The sequence below is a fragment of the Aspergillus karnatakaensis genome, assembly GCF_047715665.1.
Source record: "Aspergillus karnatakaensis strain CBS 102800 unplaced genomic scaffold BJY04scaffold_84, whole genome shotgun sequence".
NCBI lineage: Eukaryota > Fungi > Ascomycota > Eurotiomycetes > Eurotiales > Aspergillaceae > Aspergillus > Aspergillus karnatakaensis.
In genome coordinates, this window is record NW_027395796.1 from 108,883 (window position 1) to 128,145 (window position 19,263).

The 19,263-nt window shown below is 51.1% G+C and overlaps 8 protein-coding genes across 8 annotated transcripts; 5 read left to right on the forward strand and 3 right to left on the reverse strand.

Moving 5' to 3' along the window:
* Window positions 1-267: 267 nt before the first annotated feature.
* BJY04DRAFT_211394 (uncharacterized protein) lies at window positions 268-3,177 on the forward strand (the record flags this gene model as incomplete). The annotated part of the gene is made up of 4 exons (XM_073714397.1): window positions 268-472; window positions 523-1,266; window positions 2,079-2,209; window positions 2,272-3,177. The coding sequence occupies 4 exons, from the start codon at window positions 268-270 to the stop codon at window positions 3,175-3,177; spliced, it is 1,986 nt and encodes a 661-aa protein (XP_073565186.1).
* A 125-nt stretch (window positions 3,178-3,302) lies between these two features.
* Window positions 3,303-4,826, forward strand: BJY04DRAFT_165620 (acyl-CoA N-acyltransferase). The gene is made up of 4 exons (XM_073709127.1): window positions 3,303-3,628; window positions 3,681-3,848; window positions 3,950-4,525; window positions 4,603-4,826. Exons 2-4 carry the CDS (start codon window positions 3,735-3,737, stop codon window positions 4,642-4,644), a joined length of 732 nt encoding a protein of 243 aa, XP_073565187.1. The 5' UTR covers window positions 3,303-3,628; window positions 3,681-3,734; the 3' UTR covers window positions 4,645-4,826.
* Window positions 4,675-6,250, reverse strand: BJY04DRAFT_224147 (cytochrome P450; the record flags this gene model as incomplete). Its single annotated transcript, XM_073717876.1, has 2 exons — window positions 4,675-4,823; window positions 4,888-6,250. The coding sequence occupies 2 exons, from the start codon at window positions 6,248-6,250 to the stop codon at window positions 4,675-4,677; spliced, it is 1,512 nt and encodes a 503-aa protein (XP_073565188.1).
* A 228-nt stretch (window positions 6,251-6,478) lies between these two features.
* Window positions 6,479-7,421, forward strand: BJY04DRAFT_202312 (EthD domain-containing protein). Its single transcript, XM_073713182.1, has 3 exons — window positions 6,479-6,935; window positions 7,003-7,193; window positions 7,267-7,421. The coding sequence occupies exons 1-3, from the start codon at window positions 6,696-6,698 to the stop codon at window positions 7,298-7,300; spliced, it is 465 nt and encodes a 154-aa protein (XP_073565189.1). The 5' UTR covers window positions 6,479-6,695; the 3' UTR covers window positions 7,301-7,421.
* A 250-nt stretch (window positions 7,422-7,671) lies between these two features.
* On the reverse strand, window positions 7,672-10,196 carry BJY04DRAFT_224149 (arrestin C-terminal domain-containing protein; the record flags this gene model as incomplete). The annotated part of the gene is made up of 3 exons (XM_073717877.1): window positions 7,672-8,322; window positions 8,369-9,435; window positions 9,494-10,196. 3 exons carry the CDS (start codon window positions 10,194-10,196, stop codon window positions 7,672-7,674), a joined length of 2,421 nt encoding a protein of 806 aa, XP_073565190.1.
* A 2,386-nt stretch (window positions 10,197-12,582) lies between these two features.
* Window positions 12,583-13,656, reverse strand: BJY04DRAFT_211398 (uncharacterized protein; the record flags this gene model as incomplete). Its single annotated transcript, XM_073714398.1, has 3 exons — window positions 12,583-13,326; window positions 13,381-13,506; window positions 13,591-13,656. 3 exons carry the CDS (start codon window positions 13,654-13,656, stop codon window positions 12,583-12,585), a joined length of 936 nt encoding a protein of 311 aa, XP_073565191.1.
* Window positions 13,657-14,315: 659 nt separating this feature from the next.
* BJY04DRAFT_165979 (nuclear and cytoplasmic polyadenylated RNA-binding protein pub1) lies at window positions 14,316-16,429 on the forward strand. The gene is made up of 4 exons (XM_073709129.1): window positions 14,316-15,209; window positions 15,272-15,376; window positions 15,444-16,091; window positions 16,143-16,429. Exons 1-4 carry the CDS (start codon window positions 14,838-14,840, stop codon window positions 16,338-16,340), a joined length of 1,323 nt encoding a protein of 440 aa, XP_073565192.1. The 5' UTR covers window positions 14,316-14,837; the 3' UTR covers window positions 16,341-16,429.
* Window positions 16,430-17,334: 905 nt separating this feature from the next.
* On the forward strand, window positions 17,335-18,890 carry BJY04DRAFT_165630 (PIG-Y family protein). The gene has a single exon (XM_073709128.1). The coding sequence runs from the start codon at window positions 17,551-17,553 to the stop codon at window positions 18,760-18,762; it is 1,212 nt and encodes a 403-aa protein (XP_073565193.1). The 5' UTR covers window positions 17,335-17,550; the 3' UTR covers window positions 18,763-18,890.
* Window positions 18,891-19,263: the final 373 nt, after the last annotated feature.

Genomic DNA, 19,263 nt, shown 5'->3' on the forward strand with positions numbered 1-19,263 from the left:
GGTTGACGTGTAACTCTACGTAATTAGCATTCCTGCACTTATCTTTTTTTCAAATACATATATGCTGTTTTAGACCCTGAGCACATCGTGTTGAAGACGGAGTACTCCGCTTTTGCGGCGGACTTGCTCCAAAATCCTCTTCTCCCCCACCTTCCGATCTGCCCCAAGTCTTCTTCTCCAACTGCTGTGCTGGCCTCGGGCGTTTGACAAACTCTCTATAAACAGCAGTCTACACCCAGCTTGTTCCTTCAACACACCACACTCATCATGGCTTCTCATAACCTACCTGAGAAATTTGACGACCTTCCTAACAAGCGCCAATACTGGCCTGCCCCGCCAGGCTCGCCTGAGGAGGGCTTGGGCATGCTCCGCATCCTAACTCCAGAGATCGTAGCCAACGCAGCACGGACACAGATCCAGACCGGAGAGCGCGTATGTCTGAATTGGGGCATCGAGAACCTCAATCCTCCAGGTATATATCTCCCAGTTCTAGCTACAATCCCCAGCTCACAGACAAACTAGGGTTCAACCGCAAACCCTTTGAGCACAAAGTCAAATGGGTCGCCGAGGGAGTAGCCTTCGACGACGAATACCACTTCAACCCGCAACAATCTTCTCAGTGGGACGGTCTCCGCCACCATAACGGGCCCGCCCCAACGTCTGAAGATCCCAACTGCCGCCTCTTCTACGGCGGAACCACAGCCGCGGAAATTCAAGACCCTAGCAACCCCCGTATAGGTATCGGATACTGGGCCAAGCAAGGCATCGCCGGCCGCGGCGTGCTAATTGACTACGTCTCTTGGGCTGAGAAGAAGGGTCTGCCCATAAACGCCCTCTCACAACAAGAAATCACCCTCGACACGGTCCTCGAAATTGCGCGAGACTCTAACATCGAGTTTCAATTCGGTGACATCTTCTTCCTTCGTGTTGGCCTCCCCCAGACATGGGCCGGCCTGGATGACGAGCAAAAGCTAGCCTACAGCAAACAAGCCACGCCCAAACATGCAGGTATCGAGCAGAGTGAGCGTGTGCTGCGCTTCCTTTGGGACAATCACTTTGCGGCTGTAGCGTCGGACGCGGTCAGCTTTGAGGTGTATCCGCCTTTAAACCCGGAGTTTGATCTCCACCATCATATACTGGCTGGGTGGGGTGTGCCGATTGGAGAGATGTTTGATTTGGATGGGTTGGCAGAGATTTGTACGCGGTTGGGACGCTGGACGTTTTTTGTTTCGAGTAGTCCGTTGAATTGCAAGAACGGGGTGTCGAGTCCACCTAATACAATGGCGATTTTCTAGTTTCAATTGATATGCATGCGCTCCTGTGCGAGGCCTATATATCTGGCAATAGTAGGAGATGATTGCTGCTGGGATTGAATTGTTCAGCACCGCGCACCTGGGCACCTGCACCTACAAGGCTTCAAGGTTAGCCCTGTCGTCTTGCCGTCTGAACGTACCACTATTCCAGCTTGCAGAACTAGCATTGCCCACGGCCACCCATATCGGCCTGCTGAAAACAAGCAAGCTCCATTTTGGCGGTTGTAGCTCTTGCTGCTTTAGTGCCATCACCTCGTCATTTCAAGTCTGCCTCCAGGAATAATGAGTGCCTGCTATTCATTTTGGCTTAGTCGCCTCTGGGAATCAGGTATAAGAGATTGGCGCTATCTCTTTTGAAATGGAAGTAGTAGGCGTCATGGGCCAACTCCCAGTACCCGTAATCCGGGGGATATGCGATTACGGCCAGAAGCCTGAAGGTCGATCTTTTCACATGTAGAAGCAACCTGGGGTGGGCTTGATAAGAAGATTCACGTGAGAGAGGAGCCTCGGTTCTGGATAATCCCAACAGTTGCGCATTCAGCTCAACATCACGATACACGGTGGATTTTCCTTTCACTTCTCATTCATTTGATTCTGTTTAATCTGTATATACTTTTATTTCCTTGGTCGTTTCACACTGTCTTTTCGGCCGGAAACTCCGCGCCGCCTGAAATTATTTAACCAGTCGATCCTTCGCTCTCTATTGCGCAACTCGCTTCAAACTCGCTTCACTCCTTTCTCCATCTCCGCTCAACCTCATGCTAGAAGACATCATGGCGCTCATACCGCTGAACACCGAGAGTGGTCGTGCGATTCTCACCTCAGTCGTGTCCTGGCGCACCCTCGCTCTCGTCCTCGCCATACTGAACCTGAAAACCCTCCCCTTCATGTGGCACGTAAGTCGCAGTTCATCCTACCTCAATTCTGTGAACATCACTCTAAAGTACGCTCCATCTAGTTCCGCCTCCTCCGACACTTTCTTGTCAACATCCGCTGGCGCCCCGACTACCCCTTCTTCCCCAAAGGCAAATCTCTTACCACCTCCCGCGGCAAACCCACGCACCCGGTCTTCGTTCCCTTGAGCATAAAAACGCGCACCCCGCTGCTAGAAACAGACTACAACCTCCACAAGTCCAACAGCACATACTTCAGCGACCTTGATGTATCCCGAACCGCTCTTGTTACACGCCTGTACAGCCCCGGTGTCGGACTATTGAGCAAACAACTAGATGCGGAATTCGCCGAAGCCGCGCGGAAGGAAGGGAAACCGGTCCCCGCCAGGAAGAGTATCTTGATAGTCCTCGGCTCTGTCTTTTGCAGCTTTAAGCGCGAGATCAAACCATATGCGGAGTATGAAGTCGAGTCGCGCGTTATCGCCTGGGATCAGAAGTGGATGTACATCTTGAGTATCTTCTTCAAGCCTGCGGCGAAGAAAGGTGGGGATCGGATCCTCTACGCGACGGCTATGAGCAAGTATGTTGTTAAGAAGGGACGCCTGACGATCGCGCCGGAACGGGTGCTCCGCAAAAGTGGATTCCTTCCTGAGCGGCCGGAGGGCTCGGCGCTTCCAAATGGTAGTGTTGAGTCTGCGAGTGCGTCGGGGACAGATACACCTGCTGGAATTGCAACCGCGGAGAGTGAGCTTGACGACAGTGTTGTGCGAGAGGTTTTGAAACTGCAGGATGGAGATATCCCAAAGACAAATGAGTTGAATGCTCAAAGGAAGGTAAATGAGGGCTCGTGGGATGGAGAAACCTGGGGGTGGGAGAGGGTCGAGGAGCAGAGGCTCAGGGGGATGAAAGTGCTCGAGGGCTTTATTGACTTGGACTTGAAGCTGCTGGAGGAGTGGGAGGAGTCGGGGTGAATGCTCTTGTGACCTTGGAATTGGAATTTGAGTTGGTCATGGACTCTCAAGTATATAGATGCTAGACTGTACATATTTATACTGACATATTACTACTAGATTCCTTAATATCAGTTTGAGAAACAATCAACTTATCAAGCATGTCTAACTCGTAGCTACCGCGATCTAGAGTCCAGACTTTATCCACATTAGAGTGGATCAATCCCGTGATGGGTCCATCCGCATCGACCTGCCAAATTCAGTTCAGTTGCCAATCCTTGGATCCAATCTACAAATTCCTATATCTCAGCATCTGCTTTGTCTCTTCAATCTTGCGACTTCATAGCAAGCTGCGACTGCCCGCGCAGACGGCATAAGCGAAACCACTCAATCGACGTGTAATATCGAGCAACGAATCTAATCTGATCAGATCCAGACTAGATCTTATCAACAGAGCTAGTCACCAGACGGCGTACGCACCCCCCTCACTTCAGTAACGATATTTACCGCTAATGATACCCCAGAACTATACAACTCCAGCTTCAACCATAGGAGAGAGCGGAAAGGCCCAAAAAAACATGACAATCACAGTCCATCCACTCACTAAGCCCGATATCCCGGAGGCAATCGACATCATCCAGCAAGCTTTCGCTGAGGATCCCTATTTCCGATGGGTCTTTGATGAGAAGAGTGTACGTTTACAATCTCCTCCCATACGCAGAATATACGACAAAATAGGAGTGGAAGATATATAGTAAGTAGAAACGTAAGCAAAAGCTAATGACCGCAACAGTTCAACAAAGCCCGCAACTACGGCTCCCTCGAAGCCCGGTGTCTCTGGGGTATCGATAATGCCATCTTCCACGTTGCGAGGGATGCAGAGCTTGTATCAGAATCAGCACAATCACAGCCAGAATCAAACGAAAGGAAAGGCAAGATCGTTGGTGTTTCCTGCTGGCTCGCACCGCACCCTACTTCTCAACCGGAGTCTTGGAGCTCATGGGCTTCGTCCTATCTCCTCTGGTTTCGGCAAGGCTTGAACAATCTCATTCATTTAGGTCGCGGCGGATTAAATGTCAAACGATACTATATCTGGAAAGCGAGACAGGCTGAAGCCCAGTCCTCAATCTGGACAGACAAACAGGGCTACTACTTTTGCAATATTGTTGCAGTCAGGCCTGAAGGCCAGGGGAAGGGTGTAGGTAGGAAATTGTTCGAGGAAGTTACGAATGTGGCCGATAGAGAGGGGAGACGGTGTTACTTGGAAAGTTCGAGGGATCAGCCGAATGTGGGGATCTATGAGCGGTTGGGCTTTGATATGAGAAAGGTTATGGAGTGTAAGGATGAAGAGAGTGGAGATGGATGTATGGTATGTGCATGTCCTCTTCCTGTGACTGGGTTTGTTGGGGATTGAGTTGGGAGTTGTTGACTAACCGGCGACTGCAGCTTTATTGTATGGTTCGGGAGCCGAAGAAGAGTCCCTCGTGATTGATTCTGCTTTAGATAGCATGTATCATTTCAGGTCCTGATAACAGGGCTGAATCTGAGCATCAATTTCCGCCCCTTGGGCAAAGATATGAAATCCGCAAGATCCTGCTCGATATCCTCGTCATCAACAATAGACGTCGTATAATTTGTGTAAACAGCCGCCATGACCAGTTTTATCTCTAACAGTCACATATCTATTAGCACATGCCGCATACCGTTAGCAGGGGAGACGGAAGTATATACCCTGTAGAGCAAAATTGCTCCCCAAACACATCCTTCCCCCACTCCCAAACGGCCACCACAGCCTCCGCATATCGTGTTTCTTCCCCGGTTCGGGATTCAACCAGCGCTGTGGGAGCCATTGGCCCGGCTCTGGATATACCTCTTCGATTCGGTGGAGGCTGTATGCTGATGAGGAGACGGTGATACCGCCCGGGATATTGCTGTATCCATCGATGGATGTTCCGCTAGTGCTATCCGGAGTGACACGGGGTAATGGTGACGGAGCGGGAGCATGGAGGCGTAGTGTTTCGCGGACGATGGCGTCGAGGAGGGGAAGAGCATCTATGTCAGCTGGGTGGGGTAGGTCTGGGAGGGCCCCTTTCTCTCCGGGTGCAAAGGGGTATTTTAGGTTCGGCTGAAGGGTCAATAGTTCGCGGCGAAGCTGACCTTGGAACGCTGGCCGTTGCGAGAGCTCCCACATGATATAGGTGAAGGTGATTCCAGATGTCTCATGGCCGGCAATGAGATGATCGAGCAGCTCAGAGGCAATGGCAAGTTCAATAGGACGATCATCAGGAGATTTCTCCAGGCCCTGCCGAAGCGAATTGTATACAACTGCCTCAGTTTCAATCTCTGGCTCGTTCATTCCCTCCCCAAGTCCCTCAGTATGGGTCCGCTGACACAGCTCCAAACACCACCGCTCAACAAACCCATCCGCCCGCTCATCCAGGCTCAGATGCTTAAACTTTTCGTACTCCCCTAGCCATTGCTGCCACCTGGGCAGATTGAACAGGTACTTAGTTCCATTCCGCGTTCCGAATAGATAAGACGAAGTAAAATCCATGCCCACAGCCTGGAATAGCGGAAGAACATTAGCAGTCTCACCCGTTGTCGCAAACCGCTGAAGCAAAGGCAGTAATCGCTGCGATACAATGACAGCCGAGAGATCACGCAGATCTTGTGACTCCTGGAGGTATGATTTTGAGTACACGCGACTCAGCATGCGCTTTTGTCTCGCATGCGGCGCATTTGGGACCATCCCCACTAGATTATCCGTGTGGAAGTTCAAGAACAAATCCCGGTAAAGAGGGTGTTTCTCGAATGCGCCCGTATAGATCACTCGTAGACCATGGAGAGAGTTCACACTGAGCTCATTGGGAGCGAGCCGCACGACAGGGCCATGTTTACGGTGTAGAGCGTGGACGGTGCGCACCTCATTACCGGCTGTTCGGATTGCCTTAATCCAACGGCCGGATAGGGCAGAGGTGAAGTGAGCGCTGGGGATTTTAGAGAGGGGGGTCAGAAAGAGAGGGCGGAGGAGGAATCTGTATAGAGGGAGGAGAACAGTGATTGACAGGGCGGATATGATTGTGTAGGAGGGCATCGGGTTTAGTTAAGTTTAGTCTGGTGTTGATGTTTGAAAGGTTGGCGGCGGGCGGGCAGATGAGCTGGAATTTGAAGAGGGAGTGAGCTGGCTGCAACCTTACGAATGGAGATGGGGCAGCTGATCGTTCTCGTATAAATGTGACAAACACTGTATTTATTTTCGAAGCCTAGACTAAAAGACTAGGTAGTAATAGTATATACAGCAGATTAATTGAAGGATCAAAAAGCTCCAAGGTATACGATGGGGGCGCGTACTAATTTCTAAATCATCCATCCCCATCGCTACTGGACTGGGCTGATTACATCGCATCGCTGTTTTCAGTCCGAGTCCAAACATGCCACCTCCGGATGGGGTACCAATATCCACAATACTAACAGACCAATGCAACATTGAACCTATGTAGTATTGATATTCGTATCTCAAGGAATATCTTTTAGAGTCAATGCTGGCCTTCCCAGATACGCCGCTCGTTATCTCGCTACAGCATCTCATTCACCCACTAACTATATATATACATGCGTATACAAAAGTCACAATGCCCACCACCGAAATTTGTATAACAATCACCGGTGTCCGCAAACCAGGTCTGAACGAAACCGATTTCCACCACTACATAACAACCCACCACGCCCCTCTTGCGCTTCCATTCCTGCGGAAATACGGCATCAAGGAGTATAATCTGGTAATCATACCACCATCCCCTACCATCATCCACGCCGAGAGGACTAGGCTAAATAGAGATAATCCAGGTCGACTCCTTCACCGCATGCCGTCCGATCGCCGAAGAACTGCAAATGTCCAAAAAGCTCGCGGACTACGATTACATCGTGCAATTCGTCATGGAGGACATCGCCGCGTTCAAGGCTCTATGGGAGGATGAGGAGTTTAGAGCAAATGTGAAGCCTGATCATAAGAACTTTGCGGATGAGACGAATTCAGGGTTTGTTCTCCTCTCTTCAGCTTCGATCATGGGGCAAGTGATTTTGAGGGTCGGTTGCTAACAGCCGTGGTAGCATTTCGATTGGGTATCGGACAAAATTCATCTAGCGCAAGAGTGTAGTGCCCAGTAGTATGGGGTCGGAGAGAGACGCCATGGAGTGGTTAATATGTGCCGTGGATGAAAGGGTGCAAAAGCAAGACTTAATGATATAGACAAACCAACCGCTGTAGTTGGATATTGATATAGAACTACTGGATATCTCTCACTGCGCCAATTCAACTAATCCAAGACACATACACCAGGAAAGCACGTACAGTGCCCGGTATCACAAAAGAATAAAAAAAGGGTAGGTAGAAATGGCCATTTATCGCAAACTCCTCCGTCCGCACCCAATTGACCGGATGGAAAATGAAGAAATTCGTGACGTCGTAATTTTGATGCATCGTTCATTTCGTGGTTATATACTTTCGACTGGCCGCTACGCGGTGGGCTCGTCGAGGCGGATCCACTCCCGGGGAACGTCCATGCTGCGATTGACGCGCGCGCCGGGAGTCAAGGGCACATCAACTCGACCAGAGCCTCTCTCGTCGTCAACGCGCTCTTCGTAGCAGGACAGGCGTGAGAAATAATCCTCGAGGATTGCCGCGCGATCGTGGTTACCAACGATGGTGGTGTACTCTGGCGGGGGTGTAATAAGTGGTGGTGGAGGGGCCTCGTCATCGAATGCGGGTGGCGCGAATGAGGGCGCACGAAGAAGATGCATTGGTCGAGGAGCGCGCTCGTTTGCTCGGCCATCGTGCTCGGAGGCCAGATGCGCTGCAGGCGGCCGAGCCAGCCCGCCGGATCCACTGGTGAAGCTCCGCGAAACTACCGTGGGCAGGTCATCACGATCAGAGCTCGGGGGTGTGCGAGACCCTGTTCGACGAATAGCTGGTGCTCCGGTACAACCGCATTCGAACTGAGGCGCCGGAGCCGCGGGTTCTGAGTCCGGTGAAGTGTAAGCCGGGAGGTAAATATTGGCTTGTGTAGCTTTACAAGAAAGAAGGTGGAATGGGGAGTCGATGGATATTTCAAAATGCCGTCGCTTTCCAGGGTCGCGCTCATCTTGCTTTGACAGACGGAGAACAATCTATTATGGTTAGCAATAATCATCATAGCACAGAGAAGAGACATACCTTGATCCAGTGGTTGATCTGGATGTTCTCATATGTCGTGTCAAAGTGCAAGCGCTGCGCTTCATCTCGGCTCTTCATTTCGTGGCAACTCGGAAGCTGGACATTAAATTCCATCTCGGTCGGACCGACTCCTGATTCACTACTCAAGTTCCCAAGAAGATTTGTCCGGCCTCGGTTTATGATTTCTTCTCCTCTTGCAGCAGCGGCGCGTTGGTCCCACTCAATGCCTCCGCCAGCCATGACGCGCATCGAACTACCAGGGTAAGTGCTCGTGCTGGCCTGATCAGCCCGCTTTTCGAAAAGAAGAACCTTCTTTGCAGGTTGAAACCGGTGAACACTCTTGTCCGCAGTCCAGTGCTGGATGTTTTCTGTCACATAGACTTTAATTCGATGGCATTCGACCTTGGCTAGCGGCGTAAGCTTGAAAGCTATCGGAATCTGAGACCCAAGTGGGAACGATTTGCCGGAAATGACAATGTCATAGTGCAGCTGATCTTCCCAGTTGCGAGAGATCGCAATCGGTTCAACTTGTTCCAGTGAGCCCTCCGCTGGTGTGCGAATCACAGGGACTTCCAGGTTGCCCAGTAGGTTGGGTCGGAAAGCACCTGACCGTTCCACGATAGCTTCCAAATCATACTTTACGAACCCGAGTTCCGTCTTGATTGTCTCCGGGAGCGACCCATCGATCGGAAACTCAAAGCTATAAAGGTAATCGCCAACAGGGAATAATCGGTAGTTGCGCTGAGGCTGAGGGGGGCCAGTTGGCGGAGTATCGCCTTTGCCGAAGCTGCGCGAGTTGCTAGACTGCAACGAGAGGCGCTTCAGTTCTCTAGGGGTCGGCCCAGGGGCGTTGAGCGATGTCGAGGATCCACTATTGGTGAAAATTTCCCGAGTGACAGTCGTTGCACCATCCTTGCCGGTCAGCAAGGTCAAAGGTTTGGCGTGCTTGTAGAAATGGGCGCCGTAGTCGTTCTGCATCAGCGCTGTATCGCCATGGTTAAAGTACACGACTCCATGCGTTACGAGATCTTTCTTATCGTGGAAATGGATCTTTTTTGGTGGGATACCTAAAGAAGAGCACAGGTTAATACGCGGTAACAAAGTCGGGCAAAGGCGGAAATCTACCATCGGGCCAATCCGTCTGCGCTTGACCCCGGAAACAGATCGAAATCTTCTTGATCTTGACACTTTTTGAAACTTTCAGGTGCAGCTGCCCTCGCAGAATAGCAGACTTTTTTGTGGAGGGGTCATTCTGATCGTAGCCCTGGAGGAAGAGCACGGGTTCGGTGAGGGCGATGCCGACTGAAATCCCGCTGCCTGTCGCGACGATCTTCTCGTTGGACAACTGCGGGAAGGGGGCGTTTTCTGGAATATAACCCGGCGAAGGACCGCGAGATACTACGCCAGATGAGTTTGAGGAAGAATGAGAGCGCATTCTGCCCGGCTGGATAGAGGCGGCGGACAGCATGTTGACATCGTCTGGGGAAAGGATAATCTCAGAAACAGGGCGATGACGACGTGGCCGAGCCATTGGGCGATCCTGAGGTAGCGCTGGAGATTGGGCGGTCCCTAAGCGGAGAAAGCGTTTTGCGTTCTCCCGCGGACCCGCTAGCTTTCTGAAAATAGACGAGCGATGAGGGCGCCCTACTTGCTTGGGAAATTGTTGGGTTGCAAAATCGGGGTCACCCGTAGTGGCTGACCCTGTCCGACGATGTGTTCTGGGATTCAGAAGACTGGTGAGGAGAGGGATAGGATCTGGCGGTGCGCAGGCTGTATTTGTGGCGGAGACTGATCCTGGTAGATCCTGAGGCACATGAGCGGTTGTCATTGTAAATAACGCGGAGAACAACAGATCAAGCGCATTATTTGCGGAAAGAAAGATGACGAGAACAAGCCGCGTAGTATAGTCCTCTGCCAGATAAGATGAGAGACAAAATGAGGGTGGTGATGTTGAGACAGGTGTAACTAGATGTGGTGCAGGTAGACAGGAGTATAAAAAGAAACAAGGGAAGGGAAAGACAGCGCAGAAGCAAGGCGAAGAAATGCAGGGAGAGAGGAAAAGAAGAAGAGACTGGATACCTAGCAAAATAAAGAAAAGAAGCCAGACCAAAAAAAAAACACTACAAGCAATAAAAACAAAGGGTGCGAAACCGATGACAGCCCAATTTTTTTTTCAAACTTACCCTTGTCTGGAGTTGTCCCGAGTCTCGGTCTGAAGCTCTTCACGGAAAATGAGGGATTTGCGGTGCAGGAAGCGGCTTCAAACGATCATGGATTTGGCATCATTGGGTAGCTCTATTGGTTTTTGCGACAGATCTTACGCACGAACCCAAGCTGCACCTGAGTCGTACGACCAGTTGAACAGAGTCGGCTGCCGCTTCGTTTGCTCTTTGCTTTTTGTTTCCGCTGAAAATGTATCGTCCTTCCTATCCGGGGAAGATGATCGACAGTACAATGTGCGCAAGGGAGCAGAGCCGTCCTCCTTCGAACAAGAGAGGGGGGAGAGAGCCGGAGAGCCTGAGGGGTGACCAAAAACGAGGGACGGGAGAGCACCGTCTGTATTGGGCGACAGGTCAAAGACAGCCTCAAGACAGGTCGAGATAGGTGAAACAGAAGTGGATGACAATGGATGACAAGAATAAAAAAAAATAGTAGAAAGGGCCAGAGTGAGGCGGTGCGGGTTCCCTTTCTTTTACTTTGGGCACTGGCCCTGGGAAGCTGGATAGATAAAAAGGATCATCGGACTGGCCTGGAAGGAGAAAAAAAGACGATGATGGATGACGCGCGGAAGTATGGGAAGCACTGGAGGCACTACTTGTCTACTGGGCCACTGGCCCATCTTCCATAATAATCCATAATCCAGACTCCAGAATCCATATTAATCCAGACCTCCTAAGGCTACGATTGAACGACCACGATCCGGCGATCCGGTAGCGGTCAGTTTTTGTGGTTCTAGCCTGGTATTCTTATCCATCCTGTTCAGGACCCCTTCTTTCTGATTTTGAGCACAACATGACGACTACTGTCTGCTACATCGGTGGCGGTCGGATCTCTCTTCCACAATCTGCCGCTTTTTCTTTTTTTCAAAAATGGAATTGAATCATCATCAGAATCACACGGGTTTAACCTCAAGTCTAAGGTGCAGCTAGGCCCGCCCAAGCATCGCGTCCTGGTGAAGGATTACCCTAATCGACCTAGCGAACCGCCCTCGCCCACTCAACAGCAGTCTCTCAACGGAATGACGTCGGATCTTCTGAGGGCCTGCGCATCGTGGAGAGGATGTTCAAGAAAAAGCGGGTGAATCGGCAGTGACATACCCCCCTCTACATACAGTATTCCGCGACGCAGGATTGAGGAGTACCTGGTCTGCTCCATCGTGTTTATTATGATTATCACTCCGTATGCTTATGGTGATCAACACTGCCACGACCAACGTCGTTCAGGGCCGCAGCCAAGTTCTTGGATTAGTGTGACTCGTGAGCCAAGCATCGCGTCAAGATTGAATGCGGGGATCTTCGACGGATTCTTCTTCTCCCTGTAGGCTGTCACCTGTCGCGAGAGAGCTGTTTTTGGTGACATCATGACTTGCTGGCGCATCTGCCACCCGCTTACTCGGGCAACCACACTAACAATTTATGACTTTGTCTTACTCAGGGAACGCCCATTAGGTATTATTTCGCAGTCATCCGGTTGAACCGTTCATGGTCAAAGATGCCCACTCAAGTAAGATACTCCGATTTTCCGTCCCGAGCATTCGGGGTTATCTCGGTTCGTCAGGATCTGTCAGCTGTCAGTCAAGTTATGTTACTCAGCGCCGCTCTTCAATCATCACTCAGCGCTGGAGCCTGGATGTAGCTTGTTTGTAGCATCATACGTTTGAATAGGTAGACTCGTTTCAGGAGCAATAAGAAAAGGGGCAAACTTTTTTATGTGCCCAAAGTATACAATTGCAGCCTCTATCTGATTGATTTCCTTCGATGCATGCTTACACAGCCTATTCAAATCTCCTAGCGCCACGACAAAATGGGCAATATACAATATACGCTACTATGGTACAGTAAGTGTTAAGGTTAGCTAACCTTAAGTTTAACTCGATCGTCTGGGTCATTGTTTGAAGCGTGGCATAATCGTGATGATCAATTCCCCATGACACATCCCGAGGTCGACGGAACTCAATTCCGGACTGGCACCCCTTCCCCAGAGTGTGAGAGTCTTCAGGTAAACCAGCTATCATCAAGCTCATTCAGCTCCATCAACCCATCACCGCCCAGTAAATCCTGGTCCCCATTGTCGTTTCCTCCAATGTTCTCACTTTCCATGAACAGATCATCGAAACTCGACTCCCCAGGCCCCATGATATCATCGTTATTTCCCCCAAACTGGTCGTGAGAGTCTCCTGGGTCGGTCGTGAATTTCTGTAGCTCGAGATCGAAAGCGTCACCCCCTGTTGTCAAAGCATTGCTGTCATGGCCGGATTCCAGATTCGCATCCATACCAGCGCCGGCGTTCGGGTCGCCAAAATTTGAATTGAAGAAGTTATCATTCCCTGCGCTGCCATCGTCGCCAAAGTCGAGATTAAGGTCGAATTCATTGGATGCCGGGTTATCGAGTAGCGAATCGAAGTTGATTTCTCCGGTCCCCGCGCCATCCGCAATTGGAAGGGGGCCAGCTTTAGATTCCTCCTTCTTTACTTCCTTCACAGGGACAGTCTTTGCTTCTCGCAAATTCTTCTCTGAATCCGGTTGCTCATCAATTTTCACAGGGCTATTGCTTGCGTTATCTTTGTTCTCCTCGAAAGTAGCCCCAGCTGCTGTTAGCTCAGCAGCAGACTCAACTTGAGGCGCGCCTGGCGTCTCCAATTCACCCATCACAGCGTCCGCCGTGGGACGCTTGCGAAGCGCAGCCTTTCGCGCTCTGATGACTTCATAATCCCTTTCCAGGAATGCTTTGGCAATAAACTATTCTCAGTTAGTTCTGTAGTTCCTGAACAGGCCTAACGATAGGCTACGTACTATCTGCTCAGATAAATTGTCCAAAGCGGATTGGAATTGCTCATGGGCCACAGGGAGAGCCCGCTTCAACTGGGCGCGAGATTGCAGGGACGCCCTTGACCGAAAGAATCGCCCGGTTTCAATCAGCTAATTAGGGTTAGCAAGTCATTCTCTGCACGTTATTTCATGTTGAAACAATGGCGGTAGAGAAACAGGATTCTGAGAACATACCGTCTGGTTCAAGGTTGCCGTCAGCACCTCAAGGGAGTCTGGGTTCGCAAGCTCTGGAGAAGCCATAGTAGCTGCGATTGGCCAGTTACGTCTCAATGGGAAGCTTTGCCTGTCACTGCCTGGATAGCAATTCTCGAACCGCGCGGCAACGGGCTTGAGGATGTTGATTGACAACCAACAGACAGGGGAATGGGCCTGAAACGAGGTGGCTGAGCGAGGATTAAGCCAGTTAAGGGTTATTTATAGACATCCCAAGGCCAATCTGAAGGTTGGCGACTGGGTTGCAAGCGTTGTCGCTGCCAGTATCCGGAGGATTGATTGCTCGATGAGAGGAAGAAGCAGCTGTTAAGCGCCTGTGCTGAAAGAGCCAGGTCCCATCGATAGGGGACTAACCACGTATGGCCTAGCTCTCCCCACCCAGGCGGCTCTTGACCACTAGTCGGGAAAAAGGACAAAAGCACTGGGCCGGGAACGAGGGATCAAAAGGGCCTTTATTTTCATGGAATCTGGGACAGGAGAAGTCTAGATAGTATTATTTCTATAGGAGTGGTCCTGCTGGTACCTGAGATAGCCTCGCATAGAGTTCGTTCGTTTTCTCCGAGTCACATCTTGTTCGCTTCTGAACCACCCCTGTTGCCTCTTCTCCTCTTCGTCACCTTTTCTTTTTTCCCTTCTGCTCCCACCTCGTGCCGCTGTTCCTGTCTGGCCTCCTGGTTGTATATTTACCCATCGTGTCCTCCAGTCTCAGATTCTCGCCATCTCGTCCGATCGCCCTGCCCCATATCGCGCCTCGCTCAAATCAGTGGTTCCCGGAGGCGGTCCTGGAGGAGCCAGGATTCCACTTAGCGCCTTTCATCCATCACAAAGCTTTCCACCTTCCCCTCGACTTGTCACCGTCTTTTTTTCCTCTTGACATCTGTTTGCTGCTTGATTGTACGATCTAGCGTTTTTTCCCCTTTATTTTCTTGTCATCTGTTCGCTTCGTGTTCTTTCCTAGTCCACCATTTTTGATCGATCACTTTTTGTTCCCCTCCTCCTTGGGTGCCTCATCCCCGCGTCGCTTTTTTCCGCCTTCGACCACCACCAATTCAATCACAGCGTAACGCCCTGCACCGTCCCGTCATAGGCGATTGTCATTTCCACCCTCCGGTCCCTGGTCAAACGCTGCTCTTGCCTCTTCGTTTGTGCGTTGAATTTGTGAATTCCAGCCAGCTTTGTACACTGCAACTCCTGTCACTCTTCCAACAATGGCGGATAACGTGTCTGCTTCGACTCCCTCGCACCAGCAACCACAAGCCTCTGCTCCCTCGAACCAACAGTACGATGCATCCCAGGGAAATGGTCAAACCAATCCCTCTCACATGCCACCGCCGCCTCGTCCTCCCGTGATTATCCCCCAGAATACCAATCCTATTCCGACCGCAATCACCTCTCCGATGTCAGGAGGCATGGTGTCTCCCACCAGCGCGGGTGGGTATGTGCGACGTGCAGCCCCTGAGCCCAACAAGAGGGCTCTTTACGTCGGCGGTCTCGATCCGCGGGTGACAGAAGATATTCTGAAGCAGATCTTCGAGACAACTGGACATGTTGTCAGCGTTAAGATCATTCCCGACAAGAATGTGAGTTCTATACATCAAGGTGTTGCCTCGAGCCGCCAACTCAGAAGTACTGATCATAATAGCAAATTAATAATAAGGGATCCAACTACGGTTTCGTCGAATTTGACGACCCTGGTGCCGCCGATAGGGCCATGCAGACCCTTAACGGGCGTCGCATCCACCAGTCGGTATGAGAAAAGCCTCCCATCACTATGTTACTCTCATCCTGAGACCGAATCTGACATCCATATCCAGGAGATTCGTGTAAACTGGGCGTATCAGTCAAACACGACGAACAAGGAGGACACCTCGAACCATTTCCACATCTTCGTCGGAGATCTGAGCAACGAGGTCAACGACGACGTTCTACTACAAGCCTTCTCTGCTTTCGGATCCGTCTCAGAGGCTCGTGTGATGTGGGACATGAAGACGGGCCGCTCCCGTGGCTATGGCTTCGTCGCATTCCGTGACCGTGGAGACGCCGATAAAGCGTTGAGCTCTATGGATGGCGAGTGGCTAGGATCTCGCGCCATCCGCTGCAACTGGGCTAATCAAAAGGGCCAACCATCTATCTCCCAGCAACAGGCCATGGCCGCAATGGGAATGACGCCGACCACGCCGTTCGGCCATCATCACTTCCCCACCCATGGGATTCAGAGTTACGATATGGTCGTTCAGCAGACCCCGCAGTGGCAGACCACATGCTATGTCGGCAATCTTACCCCTTACACCACTCAGAATGATATAGTTCCCCTTTTTCAGAATTTCGGCTACGTTATCGAGAATCGCATGCAAGCCGATAGAGGATTCGCCTTCATCAAGATGGACAGCCACGAAAACGCGGCCATGGCTATCTGTCAACTCAACGGCTACAATGTCAACGGACGCCCCTTGAAGTGCAGCGTATGTCTCCTCCCCTTCTGGGACTTTTTGCTCATAGCTAACGTTCAATAGTGGGGTAAAGATCGTCCTCCTACCGGCCAGTTCGATAATTTTTCTGGTCAACAGGGTAACTCGCCCTTCAACTCTAGCCCAGGTCCGTATTTCCCCCAGTATGGTGGCCCTGGGGGTCCCATGACTCCTCAAGGTAAATGCCGTCCTTTTTTCGTCTTACTGTCGATTGGGTTCGTGTCTAACGTGATGTTTTACTAGGGCCAGGTGGTGCTGGAAGGGGCTGGGAGCAGCCAGCCATGGCTCAGCAGGGCTACGGCCAGGTGCCCAACAACACTGGTTACGTTCGTGGACAAGCCACTCCTAACTCTGGCTGGAATCAGCCAAACAACGCCAACTTCGGAAACGGCTTTGGAGGCTACCAAGCATAAGCACCTCAATGATCCGCCGACTGTGCATCATGGACAACAATACCTTGCCACAATCACACCAAGTGGCAGCGACTCCTACTCACCCTTCTCTCCACTACTATCTTCCTAATTGTCTTCAACCACTTTCACATCTTGAGTCAACCGTTCCTGCTCTCTGTGCTTGTGCTTCTTGATGATTGTCAACTGGATCTCCGAGCGTCATATCCCATTCTCGAATTGTCTTGTTTTCTGAAATGAAATTTGTGTGTTCATGTGCACCAATACCCCAAGTCCACTTTGTTGAGCCAAATTCCCTCTGCTCTTTCTTTGAACGATCTCGCACAACTTCGATCAGAGCTAAGCTTCTTGGGCTTCGGATTCAAGCGTCCTGCGGAATAAACTAAAAGTACCTGTTTCTGTCTCTCACCCTGGCTGAGCCCCCGTTTTGGACCCTGTATCTGCTTTAGATTGTCTTTGAATCTGTATCGTATTTCTTTCGTATGTACGAGTGGTCTTGGAAAGACCTGACTTTTTTCTTCTAGTCCACTAGGACTCCTGTGTGATAGCGCTCTTTTCTTCGATTTCTGCGGCAACCTTTCTTTCCTTGAGCCTACTGATTTCCTCAACTAGCGACCTTAAGATTCCCAGTCTTACTTTTCCTATCTGATGACCACCTCTAGATCTCCCATGTCCTGTCTGAGTCTTGACTATATACAGTTGTCTCAGATCACCATCTTAGATATTTAGACACTCTCTACTTATCAGTTGCATGCTGTATTGGATATGAAGTAGGGACTGGAATTTTGATCAAAGCCCATTCTCTAGTTCTTCACGTTCACTGTTCCAGACTGTCAGAGTTGGTGCGAGTCATGGACCTCGTGGGGACATTATGCGGGGAGGAGTCGAGAATCGAGATTTGTGACCGCCCGGCGCCTAGACGGCAGGTCCTACTCCTATCTTGCCCCCCTTTACCTCAATCAAACTACCCTTTGCGACAACTTCCGCTTGAACAATCATAGATGTGGATGGGATAATCGACACCTCCTCAGGCCACCCGGTCAATGGAAGATGCAACTGTCGACAAGCCTGCGGCACCGTTCTTTGACAATGGAGACCAGCTCCCAGGCCGAACGCGCTCTAGCAGCGCCAGCAGTGGACACAAGCGTAGCTCCTCAGGATCACTCCTGTCGCGGCTCTCGTTCCTCCGCGTGATGCAAGCCAGCCAAAACCCCACAGAGCGAGGTCATCCGAGCCTCGAAGCAGACGACGACCGCGACGATGTTGGTTCGGAATTGAGAGGAGGAAGGGCCATGTCAACCGCCCTACAACAGCGAAGAACACGCAGGAGGAGGGGCTCGCTGAGAAAGGCTGCCTTACTGGGCACACGATTTGATTACCGCGATAAAAAGGGCAGTCGGCCGCCAGTGGATGTTACTCGAGCGGATGTTGTTGGCCAGCTCCAAACTCAACCGCAAGCACAAGCACAACTGCAACCGCAACAAGGACTTATACCACCACCTGTACCTACCCATACCCGAATGCGATCGTTTGTCGATCCGGTATCGTCAAATGATGAATATATAACTACTCAGCAAGCGGGCCGGCGAGGACTGGCCAACAATGCCTCCACCTGGACCCTGATGGATGTACCGCAACGAGCTCGAAATGTTTCCGCACCACCACCTCAACATGACCAGCCTATTCGATCGAAGGAAAATATGCTCACCGAAGAAGTCACAACCGACGATGAAGATGTTGTTTCTTTTCCCGCAAGGAAGAACATTCCTGTTGCGCCGACCACGTTTCACAGCTCCTCTAACACCTCGAGTAACAGCGGCGCCGGTCTACGACTTCCCACACCTGCTTCGAGCGCGGACTCTTACTACTCGCTACAAGCGGATCAGAAATGCAGATCTACCCACCGCGCCAAGTCTCCTCTCGCAACGCACGCTGTCGACATCGTCGGCAGTTCAGACACGATTGGGTGGGACTATTCGGAGACCGAGTGGTGGGGATGGATAATCTTAGTCGTGACATGGCTTGTGTTTGTCGTGGGAATGGGAAGCTGCTTCGGTGTTTGGAGCTGGGCTTGGGATGTCGGAGAGACTCCGTACGCTCCTCCCGAGCTAGAGGATGACCCTACCCTTCCGATTGTGGGGTACTATCCTGCCCTTATCATCTTAACGGCGGTTATGTCCTGGGTATGGGTTGTTGTTGCCTGGGTGGGCATGAAGTACTTTAAACATGCGAACATAACCGGGGATGACACATGACTTCGGCGGAGTTACTCTATTCTTAGAAGACCTCAATAAAACGATGATACCGACCAATAACCGGTTTGATTGAAATAGCTCAAGCTCAAGTCTAGGCCTTTGAACGCTAATACTCCAACCCCAACGCCTCTAACTCCCAAGTTCTTCCAACGCTTCCAACCAACGCTTCCAACCTTGTGGATTCCAACGGTCACTTCAATCAGGGCATACTGGTCCACTCCTTCGAGCCAGCCCTTTAGTATACACCTGGTCATCTTATGAAACCTCCAGCCCTGGAGCACTAACCCTGATGTCGGGCGTAGACACGGCATTGGCGCCTTCTGGCTGAACAGTAGTACCTGGGGCCGTGCTAACAAGGCCTTTAGAGACCGCAAAGCATGAAGACCGGTCATGGGTCAAGTCTTCACTATAGAACTCGTCCAAGATAGGGTGCAGGAGGACGGTCTGTTTGTGAATTGTGACGATCGAGTTCGCAGGGACAGAGACCCAGTTGTCTGAAGT

What these genes read in the sequence shown, in the direction of transcription:
- BJY04DRAFT_165979 (XM_073709129.1), top strand. Translation starts at nt 14,838, where the DNA reads ATGGCGGATAACGTGTCTGCTTCGACTCCCTCGCACCAGCAACCACAA. An exon ending in AGATCATTCCCGACAAGAAT is followed by an intron (nt 15,210 to 15,271) that starts GTGAGTTCTATA and finishes TGATCATAATAG; the next exon opens with CAAATTAATAATAAGGGATC. An exon ending in GACGCCCCTTGAAGTGCAGC is followed by an intron (nt 16,092 to 16,142) that starts GTATGTCTCCTC and finishes AACGTTCAATAG; the next exon opens with TGGGGTAAAGATCGTCCTCC.
- BJY04DRAFT_202312 (XM_073713182.1), top strand. Translation starts at nt 6,696, where the DNA reads ATGCTGGCCTTCCCAGATACGCCGCTCGTTATCTCGCTACAGCATCTC. An exon ending in GCATCAAGGAGTATAATCTG is followed by an intron (nt 6,936 to 7,002) that starts GTAATCATACCA and finishes GAGATAATCCAG; the next exon opens with GTCGACTCCTTCACCGCATG. An exon ending in GCGGATGAGACGAATTCAGG is followed by an intron (nt 7,194 to 7,266) that starts GTTTGTTCTCCT and finishes CAGCCGTGGTAG; the next exon opens with CATTTCGATTGGGTATCGGA.
- BJY04DRAFT_165620 (XM_073709127.1), top strand. Translation starts at nt 3,735, where the DNA reads ATGACAATCACAGTCCATCCACTCACTAAGCCCGATATCCCGGAGGCA. An exon ending in GGGTCTTTGATGAGAAGAGT is followed by an intron (nt 3,849 to 3,949) that starts GTACGTTTACAA and finishes TGACCGCAACAG; the next exon opens with TTCAACAAAGCCCGCAACTA. An exon ending in AGAGTGGAGATGGATGTATG is followed by an intron (nt 4,526 to 4,602) that starts GTATGTGCATGT and finishes CGGCGACTGCAG; the next exon opens with CTTTATTGTATGGTTCGGGA.
- BJY04DRAFT_165630 (XM_073709128.1), top strand. Translation starts at nt 17,551, where the DNA reads ATGGAAGATGCAACTGTCGACAAGCCTGCGGCACCGTTCTTTGACAAT.